The 12088-nt window shown below is 30.0% G+C and overlaps 1 protein-coding gene across 1 annotated transcript; it reads right to left on the bottom strand.

The window, feature by feature from the left end:
* Positions 1–1767: 1767 nt before the first annotated feature.
* LOC122270100 (general transcription factor II-I repeat domain-containing protein 2-like) lies at positions 1768–2904 on the bottom strand. The gene has a single exon (XM_043046221.1). The coding sequence runs from the start codon at positions 2902–2904 to the stop codon at positions 1768–1770; it is 1137 nt and encodes a 378-aa protein (XP_042902155.1).
* Positions 2905–12088: the final 9184 nt, after the last annotated feature.

Here is a 12088-nt window from a genome sequence, read left to right as displayed (position 1 = left end):
TATATATATATATATATAGACTGGCATATGAGTCTTAATATCCGCCACGATATACACGTACTGAACAGAAACGTATTTTCTCGATTCGCTTACGAAAAATTTTAAGTTTCAAGAGTGTAATCAATACATCCATCGTCGGAATAAATTTACAGTATACATTACGCGTAAATGTCGGAATTGTTTTCCACTCTTAACATTTAAAGGATTTGAATAAGTTTTTGATTAATATTGCAATTTGCACTCCTTCATTTCCTAGTCCTGCATTACTTTTCAATGGATTTATTTTTATTTTGCTTGACAGAAATCTCAGTATTCTTTCGATTCTGGTATTTTCTATTCTGGTATTCTCTATTCTGAGATAAAAAGTGAAGAAATCTAAGTATTTGTACTTATATTGAGGGCTTATGAAATGCCATATATTTGGGGATTTATGAAATGTTCCTACTGAACATAAGTGGTACTCGAAAACTTTTCCAGGTTGTACCCTATTTTTTGAGACTATTAGATGGCAACAAATTTGATTAAACATGTTTACCATTAAATGTTTGAAGAGGCAGCAGTCTCTCTTATGATCAGCCAGTTTTTGAGGCCTGCATCAAGTATGAAGCTGCCAATGCATTAAGTATACATTTTTAAAATGACAGGATTTTTAACTATGACGAGTTTTTTTCTCGGAAACTATTTCTTATTTTACTTTTTTGGTATGATTTAAATCGGCACTTTGGTGTGATAATTTCACAGTCCTCTATTTTTTTTGTTACGAAACAGATATTTCACTGAAAAAACAATTTTGTTCTCTTTAATACAATTTAATTCCGTGATACCTACGACAGAGTAACATTCAGCCCTCACTTCGTAAATTTCGATTGAATTTTGAAAGCAACTATTGACAAAATTACAAAGCTCGTCTACACCAGGGGTCTCAAAACTACGGCCCGAGGGCCATATCCGGCCCGCGGGCAGATTTTGTCCGGCCCGCGGAGAGCTAGCATACTTCAAAACTCAATTTAGAGAACATATTTTTTATAGCAAATTAAATTTAGTTTACTGAAGTGTTCTAATTTTATAATGAATAATTATTAATATGACATCTACATTGATATGATCATGGGCTAACTACTCATAACATTGTTGTAGGCTTATTGTTATTGTTTTTGTGATAAGTTGGATAAAGAAACACAGAATTGTAATGAGTTGAGACATGTATAATATGCAGAAAATTTAACTTCAGTATATAATAGCTAACAAATTATTGAAATGAATCCAACTAACATTTTATACATTTTAAATATAAACATAACTTATAACAAGCATAATGACAAATGAAATACTAATGAGATTTATGTAATTGAGATTTTCCACTGACAATAGTTTGTTGTTGTGGACTAATTTTAGTTGTACCAATTATTAAAAGAGATTTAAGATGCTCATCAGTTAATTTAGATCTGTAAACATTTTTTGTGTACTTCATTTTGGAGAAGGTCTTCTCACACAGATAAGTAGTACCAAAAACAAAAAACAGCCCACGAGCAAATTTATGCAAATTATAAAATTGCGTCTGTGGAAGACTCTTATAAAATTCCAACAAAGATGAGTTTTGATATTTGTTCTTAATTATATCACTGCACTGTAGATCAATAATTTCCATTTGAAGTTCCGGGGCTAGGTTTTCAATGTCAGCATCAAAAGGATTCTGAAAAATCTTAATTTGATTCTCAATGGCATCAAAGTCCGAGAAACGAGTATCAAAATTTATTTTCAAAGCACTCAAGGTTTCGATTGCAAAATTGATAGGAAACTCAGTCTCAGTGGTGTGGCTGAATATTTCACATGTTTAAAATGTGAAAAACATTTACTTCGTAGTTGTGATTGAAACAGTATCAATTTCTTCCGGAATGATTTGATATTAGTGTATAAATCAGGAAGATGCTGGTTTTCTTCTTGCAATCTCAAAATCAGTTCGTTCACATGTTTTGTCAAATCAACATAGAATGCTAACTTCCACAGCCACGCGTTGTTTTGTAATTCAGTAAGAGGGCGATGCTTTTCATTCAAAAACATTTCGATCACTGCTCGAAGTTCAAAAAAGCGCTGAAGGACTTTCCCACAACTACGCCAACGTACGGCAGTATGATAAGGTAAGTCATTTTCTCCAATCTCTGCAATAAATTGTCGGAATTGTCGGCGATTCAGCCCAAAAGATCTGATAAAATTAACAGTTGATATGACTGGTTTCAGAACTTCAGACATATCCAAACATTTTCCGCGCAAAGACTGTTGATGAATGATACAATGTAAGACTAATGGTTTTGAACCACCGTTATTTTCTGCAGCCTTTGACACAAGAGCGACCACTCCTTTATCTTTTCCACTCATGTTTTTGCCTCCATCAGTTGTAATACATTTCAAGTTTTTCCATCGAAGGTTCTTTTGATTAATGGCCATTTCAACTCCTTTTAAAATATCTGTACCAGTATTTGTACCATGAATACTATACATATCAAGAAGTTCTTCATGCACTTCATAGCTTTTATCTACTCCTCGAATATAAATTAACACTTGAGCAGTATCTGACACATCCGTTGACTCATCCAAGGCCAAAGAAAGCCACACAACATGTCCATTTTTGTCGAACAGTTGAGAGGATATATTTTCAGCGATGTTTTCTACCCTTCGAGCCACAGTGTTTGCTGACATACTGACAGTTTTTAATAAATGTACCTTTTCAGGGCACATTTCTTCGGCTACTGCAATTATGCATTCTTTGATCTTTTCTCCATCGGTGAATGGTTTTCCACGTTTTGCAATTTCAAGAGCCACACGAAAGCTGGCACGAGTTGCAGCCTCTTGTTCAGTTTTGAGTTTTGTAAATGAAGATTGCTGCGATTTCAATCCGCGCTTCATAGCTTCGAATTTTTCTGTCCGCAAACTTCCTGTATATTTTGAGTAATTTTGAAAATGTTTTGTTTCATGATGACGTTTAATGTTATATTCCACACGTTGCGTACTTTTTCGGACTTCTTTTTTCATCAGTGGACTATTTCACTTTTTACCACCGGCAACAATGAAAATATGGTTTTGGCCCTCGGAACGTACTGGAGTAATCAGTATGGCCCTAAGGCTGGAAAGTTTGGAGACCCCTGGTCTACACGGAGTATATTTCCAATAAATTTAATAAGCTCTCATATTAGTTATATAAGAATGTATTTCTCAATGTAACTTTGGTTAAAGATGATATCCTTATTTATTTTCGCCGTAATTAATTTACCTTCGATCAATTTATAAAAAAAATATGGTTTCTCGTTTCTTGGAATTGTGGTTTGCATCTATATATTTACAGTCAGTCTGTATCTTGCTCCTTAATCTGCTCCCCCACCTCTGAATTTTCCTTGAATTTGAATGTATTTCTCATTGTGTTTCAAATATATAGATGGCATAAATAAAAAAAAAATTGCTCCATATTCTTGTCAGTAATATCTTCAGATTCTTTTTTAAATTTAGGACCCAACTCAGAAGACAAGTATCTACTTAGAAGTCAAGTTCTAATCTGCTCTCATTTACGTCTAGGAACTCTAATAAATTAACAAGCAACTTCATTAGAAAGAGCATCGAAGAAAAAAATAAAATTTACCCAATTTTTGCCAAACTGCTGCAGAACTCTAAATCTCGATGCAATGGCCACTAACAATATTTTTTGTAACCTGAGGGGTTTCATGGAGACTGCATTTTTTAATATCTCTAGAACATTTTTTTTTCTTTAAAAATGCACTTGCAAACTTAAATGCAACTATTTCATATTCTCACGAATATTGAGTGTAATCCTAGTACTTACTTTACGTGCCTGATTTTTAATGTACATAATTTCTACATTTTTTAATAAAATCAACCTATCTTTGTAGCACAATGAATATATTTGAGTGAATTTATACAGAATTCCTTGCCGGTAATTAATAAATATTCATTCATACTTTTTACAAGTAATAATATTTACTGTTAATCTTGCGATCTCAATAAATTTTTATAAGTTTTAAAGTATTCATTGATTGATCTTTTCTTGCGTGGAATATAATTTTTCATTGTTCCTAATTTTTCGTTCGTAAAATAAGGTTTTGAGATTTCTTTACGAGCATTAAATAACAATGATGAAACAATATCAAGATCAATTTCTTTTAGGAAAAAAATATTGATAAAAAACAGCTACAAGCAAAAATATCTATGGGGAGTTTTAACCACCTGCTTTATAATCTCTTTCTTGCTCCTCACAGCCAGGAAATTTTCTTGCCTGCTTATCCACTTTTCATAGATAGTCAGAGAACTGAAACCTGTTAGTTCCATTTCCAGGTAGTAAATTTATGTGATACATCACTTCAGAAACTTATCCCATATCACAAACGTTACAGTTAGAGTAGTTTTCAAGATGAGAAGTAGCTAAAATATATTCTGAAGTAGCTGCTGTACATTTTGCAATATACGAGGCATTTCCGGAAAGTGAAGATACTTCACCGATGGCAGCGAAAGAAATGTTTCTGTGAGTCCTTTGGATAAACTTATGGTCATGGCATGGATCATGTGATAAACTTATCTTCAAAACCAAAGTATTTAAAAGTTTCAAATGGAAAATTTTAGATCACCCGCTCTACAGTTTGAACCTTGCTCCCAGTGACTTAACAAAAATATTTTACTGGGCAAAGTTTTCCCCCCAATGATGAGATCAAATCAGAATCTAAAAAGTGTTTTTGACAACAGACGTCGAATTTATATGACTTTTGACTACAAAGTGTTAACAATCAGACTTAAAAAAACGCTTTCACTATGTCAGCAACCAAATCGAAGAAAAATATCCTATACCAGTATGTAATTTTTTTGAAGTACATTTAACTAATAATTTTTTTCAAGTAAGTAAGCAGCATTTTATCAGTGCACATCGAAAAAGCCTGGAATCTTACCGATTAATTATATTATATTTCTTTTTTATAAGCAGTATTATGCTTATTTTTCAATTGACTCCAGAATTTTAAACTTATTTCTCAGTGACAATACATTTCACATCAAAATTTATATCATTAGAAATGGAGTAAGATAAGATAAATTTTATTTAGATACAGAATTAATGGAATGATTTTATCCCTAGTGCAATATTCTTAGAACTACAAAAATTTTAAAGTACATCATAAAATATTTTTCTTTTCATGTTTAAATTTTTTACTATGCATTGAAATGCTCTCGAACTTTTGCTATAATGACGTTGTGAATATTAACAGTGCCATAAAACTCACTGTTTTTTATCTGAGCTCATTGTGTTAAGATATTTAAAAGGTCTTAGAGTTACGAGATGTGTTTATTGTAGTATAATAACTTCAAAGTAAAATATTTTGAATTTTATTTCCTAAGTAAATAAAATTTTTTATGCCATAAAACTTGCTTTATTGAAAATTAAAATTATTAAATGAATGTTTCTGATATTTCTGAATTTACACTCTCAAATAGTTTTATTAAATAAAAATATGAATGAAAATTACTAATTTTAAAAGAGAAACGCTATGCTAAATTTGGTAAAATATTTATACCCTCGGCATGTACACTTGTATCACTTGTACAGTGTGGAACAGGGGTGTCAAACTCAAAAGCTAATTTGGGCCACATAAATAATACTTAACTTTAGGTGGGCCGCGAAAAAAATTATTGTTTATAGAAGCAAATATTTTTATTTTGAAATGTAATAAACATATATAAAGTTAAATTATTGTTTACGTCCTGATACTTGACATCTCTCCTCTGCTATTATTTTTTCCATTTTGGAAGAAATTTTATTGGCCGAGACTACTTTCAAAATTGACCCAACGTGAGCGTTATTAATACGGTTTCGGACAGGAGATTTATTTCCATTCTTAACAGAAAATAATTGCTCTCACTGATTAGTACTTCCAAACTTAGAAATAATTTCATACGCGAATTTTCAAACCTTGCTGGTAAATATTCGTGAAATTTAGGCACACCCTTTTCAATGAATTTTGCTTTCAAATTTGAGTCGCACTGAATCTCAATCACTTCCATTTGCATATAACTGGGTACTGAGTCTATATTTATTGAGAAAATCGAAGAAAACAAACAAAATTTGTCTTCCAAAGAATTAAAATCTTTAAACCTTGTTTCAAATTCTGTTCTAAGATTTGAAATTTTTTCCTGCGTATTTTTGATACGATGCAGCAGCATCTAAGCTAGATTTTTTCTTGTTGCACGTTGGGAAGTGCGTTAAATCTTCATTTTTCAGTTGCCTTTTCCAAAGAAATAGTTTACATTTGAATGCCTTTTTAATTATGTCAAACATGTTCGTTATGATCTGATCCTTGCCTTGTAACAATGAATTTAAATCGGATAAGTGTTTGGTTATATCAACCATAAAAGATAAATCGTGCAACCATATTTGATCGGAGATCAAGCTTGTATCTTGATTTATAGTTTGTAAAAACTTACATATTTTTCCTTTCAAATCCCAGAATTGATTGAGAACCTTGGAGCAAGATAACCTGATTATGTACTATCTAATTGATGGCTTAGTGTGAAACGGACTCCGTTTCAGCCAATTAAAATCTTACATTTTCGAGTGGACAATTTAAAATGATCCGTATAGTTTATAAATAAAGTATATTATAATTTTATATGCAGGTTTCGTTTCTTATTCACATTTCGATTTTATTTTTACTTTGCTTCGGATATATTGACTGGGCCGCAAAAATGTTCAACTCAGACCGCGAGGTTGACACCCCTGGTGTAGAACAAAGGAGGGCAACGTGTATAATTCCTGGTCTAGCGATGAGATGCTAGCGATCCAGGACTTATTCGAAATTATTCTAAGACCTAATAATAAATTATCAAATCATGCATGTTTATACATTTTAGAGGCTGCAGTTTAATCTACATATCAATGATGGAAAATGCTTGCACTAAGCAATCACGCTATCTTCCCATTCATGAATTATTTTCGAATCCAGAAACCCCAGTTTTGATGTACTTTGAACATTGTCAGCAGATTTCTTACAATAGAGTGGATTTATCACAGTCTTGCCTGCTGCAGTGAAAACAAAATCATCTATCTGAAGAATGGTGGCAACAACTTTACACAAAAGTGGTGTTTTACTAAGTGTCCCACTGTACCAAATCGTAGGATTAGTTCCTGATTTAGAGAAACATTTTGAATGCTCCTTTTCACAACTTGGTGTAAAGTAGCCGCCACCATGCCTACAGTAACACTAAAATTTGATTTGTAATTATTGTAGATACAAATACATATAAAAAAGAAGTGATATGCGTAAAAAATCATTTAAGTTAGTTTTATGATCTAAAGCAAGAATCATAAATTTAGGATGCATACGTACAATATTTCCTAAAGTAAATTTAGTTTGCTAATGAAACACGCACACACACGCACGCACGCACGCATCACGCACGCACGCACGCACGCACGCACGCACGCGCACACACACACACACACACACACACACACACATCAGACAGAATATTGCTAAAAATTTAAACAAAATTGAAGTGAATAGTAGTTAAATGTTGTAAAATTGTTTTTACATTTGACAGATTTGCGTAAATCTTAGGAGAATATAAGTATCTTCATTATATAACTAAAAATATGCATTCATTTTCTAATAGTTTACATTAATTGTAATCAATCTGACAAAGAAATTAAATATTTAGAATAGATTATCAAAGAAATTAAATATTAATTGGCATACAAATGAGCATAATCAATATTCTTGATCAATAATTTATAATGATTAATACTTACTTGGCTATGACCAACCAGTCAATAAAATCCGACAAGGAGTACTCACATTTCACCAGCGCATTTTATCTTCCAAGCTTTAATTATCTAGCTTTAATCTTTCGCTAATAGTCCAAAAGCACCTATTATACTCTTAAAACATTACTTACCCTCATTTCACACAAGAATTTTGCCAAATAGTTAAAATGCTCCACGATTATTTGCCAAATTTACAAATCTCGTAAAAACTCGAACTTCTTCACCAACGAGCTGCAGATTGGTGTAAGCTTCACCAATTATTGGTGTTAAGATTTAACTACGTCTATTGAAGTTTATCAGCTTTTATTCTGCTTAGCCTGATTCAAATTTGATCCTATGTCTCTTTTCCATGTGTATAGTTGAGTTACAAACGAATGTCTTTAAAAGAATTGTGTATGTATGCTAAACTAACTGTTCTAACTTTTTAATATTGTAATCTCATATGTATATCACTGACTTTTATGTATATCATGCCTATGTGTACAGACTTTAGTACTTCTGTACACCAAACATGGTGGCAACTACTTTACATAAAAAAATGTAAAGGACACCAATACAAGGCCAGTTCTTGTTGTCCTTGGACGACAACAAGAATTGCCCTTGATGTTTCATTACATCAAAAATTATATCTGGTGTCAATTTTCCTTCAAAATAGTTGCAATCATTTCTAATGTTAATTCACACTAAAATATTTTACAGTGTTTGTAAATTATTATAATCTATAAAATAACATGAAATTCGAAACACTTATGTTAAATAAATTATTGTTGCAATTTAAAAAAGAATTTAAAATACAAGCTAACAATAACGATACCTAATGCAAACAACAATAGTAAAAAACGAACGTTTCCTTCGATATTTTTAATCTTAATTATTTAAAAAAAAGCAATTACTTGATGCACAACATTAAGTCCACTAAGTTATTGCAGAAAAATTTAACTATGACGAGCAAAATAATAAAAATATAATAAATAAAAGAATTAAAATATTAGCTAATAATATTGAAACCTGATGCAAACAGGAATCATAGGAAAAGAACATTTGTTTCGATATTTTCAATCTTAATTATTAAAAAAAATTACTCGATACACAGCATTAAAACCACTAAGTTATTACTCAAAAATTTCGCAAACAAAAAAAATAAAAAAATAAAAACACAATAAGTTAAAAAAATACACTAAATTAAAAATGTAAATAAATTAAAAAATACAATCAACTAAAAATGTAGAATACAAGCTAATAATAATAAAATCTGATCCAAACAACAATCGAAAGAAAAGAATGTTTCTTGTTTTTAATCTTAATCATTAAGAACAAAAAATTAATCAATACACAATATTAAGACCACTAAGTTGGTACAGTAATTTTTTTCTCCTATATTCTTTTCTTTTTTGTAAATTCTCCTACAGAAATCTTCAAAATACTTACTTTAAACGAAATTCTTAATTGGAGCTCAACATCTGAAACATTTTTAAAACAAGTTTATATTTGCCGAAGTTCAAAAACTTTCGTTGCATTGTTAGAATTACGAAGTTTTCCATTTGCGATTATATGTTTTCTCTTAGTTGAGAAGTTCGAAATTCATTTTAGATTTTTTTCCCCCTTTTGGTCTTTGTTATTACATTGAAAGAAGGATCTTGAGGAAGGCCAAAAAAAAAGCTTCTTTTTAATAATTCTAGTTATCATTATTAGTGAGTTGAGAGTATGATGTATTATTTCTTACGATTTAAAACTGTAGTCCCAGTTATTTGTCAGAAGCTCTATCATTCCTATAAATACGCTTTGTTTTTTTGTTTCATTTCAAAACTTTTCTGAAGAGTATAAAGATTGTTTTCAAAAAATTCAAAAAAACGTGTTTCAAAAAAACGTATTATTCCTATACTTCAATTTCAGTAACAATTCAATGAAAACTTCAATTTAATGACATAAAATTGTTTATCTATTTTAAAATATATTGGAATATTTTAAAAATATGTTTCACTGAGTTATTAAATGTTTTATTTCAAATATTTGAAAAATTATAGAAAATTGTTGCCTCTAATACTATGTTGAGAATAAACAATGCATTCCATATTGTACTTGAACATTTGCTGAAATTATACAATGTAATATACTATATAAAATATAATATTAACAATATTATATAAAGTATTGATAATTTTTAACAACACATGAAGATACAATATTTTTGTTTTTATATAGTTCTGTAAAATAATTAAATCAGCATTATAATCATATTATTGAAACTAATAAATATATTTTCTTTGAAACTTCGTGAATTTTTATGGCCTCAATTACGATATTTTGCATTTTTATGCATTTGTCTTCTATCGCATACAATTTCCTTTGAATGAAGCATTTTAGTAACGTATTACAAACTAAACGTTATAAGTTTAAAAATAAAAGTATTAATATGAAAATTGCAAAGTTTGCAATTAGAAAATTGAAGGAAATAAAATAACTTAATTAATTTCAAACCCTGATCGCTATTGTTCCCCAACCCCAAGAACAGCTTTCGAAATTCCTTTTATATCGTTTCACAGCCCATGTTCGCTTCGTTCGCTCCCGAAGACTAAAATATAATAGTCTTGCATTCTTGTTTAAACATTATTTTAGTTCATAGCCTCCAAAAAAAACTATTTCGCTTTCCGAGATTTCTCGGGTTACAAACTTTTATGGTTTTTTTTTCAATTGCAAACTTACAGTTTTTTGATGAAGTAAGACGTACAATATCAAAAATAAACATCGATATAGTACTTCATAAAAATATAGCCTAATCCAAAATTTCTTTAAATTTAAAAGGATAATATTGCTTTTTTATATTTTATATTGCTTAGTTCAGATTATGTTAAATAAAAAGTTAATAATTCTTGTCCGGAAATCATAGATACATAATAAATCATGGCTCGGGCTATATTATCTTAGTTCTGACTAAGTATAAAAAATGAAGTATTATTTGCATTTAACATAATAAATTTTCTTTTCTTTCTGTTAGCTGCTTAAAGAATGTTGAATGTATTGTAGTACAGTGCAAATTTTCAAAGAAATATATTTTCCTGTTTCATGAGTACTATTAAAAGGAGTGATAATATCATGCTGATTTTTGCCACTCGCAATTGAATTGCATCCAATTTAAAATGTATCAAGATGTATTTCAAATGCGTATGTGAAATTTTACAGCGGCCTAGGCCTATAGGCCCATTCGCCGAATACAGTGGAACAACAATTTTTAATTTGACAGCAATTATATAGAAATAAAATGTTAAAAATTTTACAGTAACAGCGAGGGCAACAAGCCTCGAAAACATTAAAACACATCAGAAAGAAGGTCAACGGACCCTTATAATTTAACATATCGTTCAACAATTTAACATAAAAACAAATTAAAACAATATTGATCGTGCTTGGTGTTGTACCGTTCAGGCCAACAGACCCTTATACTAACGAAATGTTTGTAACATCACGAACTCATTTTTACTTACTAGATACTACAGTTGAATAAAGGTATCAATAGGATCGAATTGAGAGCTAGAGCTAGTTGCTGGGTAAAAAGAAATAGTTAAGAATTACTCACAAGATAAAAGTACACATTAGTACTAGCCTGTCCTAAAAGACATAAAATTTGTAAAAATCAGTAAAATGAAAATTGTAAAAACGTTACAATTTTAAATCATTATGTTTAAAAATAAAAAATCGACTGTACAAAGCCGTTTACATGCATAAAATTTCAAGGTATAAAATTATTTGTGGATAAAAGATAGGATAAAGATGTAAAAAGACAAAATTGATAAAATAACAAGTATAGATAAAATATACCCTAAGATTAAAATCATTAATATATATTCGTCCAAAAGGGACGTAAATGTTATAAAATTCATTTAAAATTTAAAAATGTTTGCAAATCAAAATTTAAAAGCGTGTTTTGACAAATACTAAAAAAACGTGGCAAATACTAACATTTCAAATGCGTATGTGTTTTCTTGCCAATAAATGAACAAATAGGAACAAATTAACACTATGATGGGCTCTTATTACTTTTGCACTCACAAATTGTTTCGTAAACAATAAGTACTGAATTTGAAGAAATTTCTTTGGCATTTTTAAACAGCAATAATGTTTATTTATATTAGCTTTTTTCTCATTTTTTTAGAGTTGAACATCAGTTTAATTTAAAACGAATAAACTGGTTTTAAAAAACTCTTTTAAAATAGCATTTTATTGAAGTTTTTGTTTACTTCTTAGTATTCAATTTAAATAAAAAAATATCATATATAA

The sequence above is a fragment of the Parasteatoda tepidariorum genome, chromosome 4 (genome assembly GCF_043381705.1).
Source record: "Parasteatoda tepidariorum isolate YZ-2023 chromosome 4, CAS_Ptep_4.0, whole genome shotgun sequence".
NCBI lineage: Eukaryota > Metazoa > Arthropoda > Arachnida > Araneae > Theridiidae > Parasteatoda > Parasteatoda tepidariorum.
This window is presented reverse-complemented; position numbering and strand designations above follow the sequence as displayed.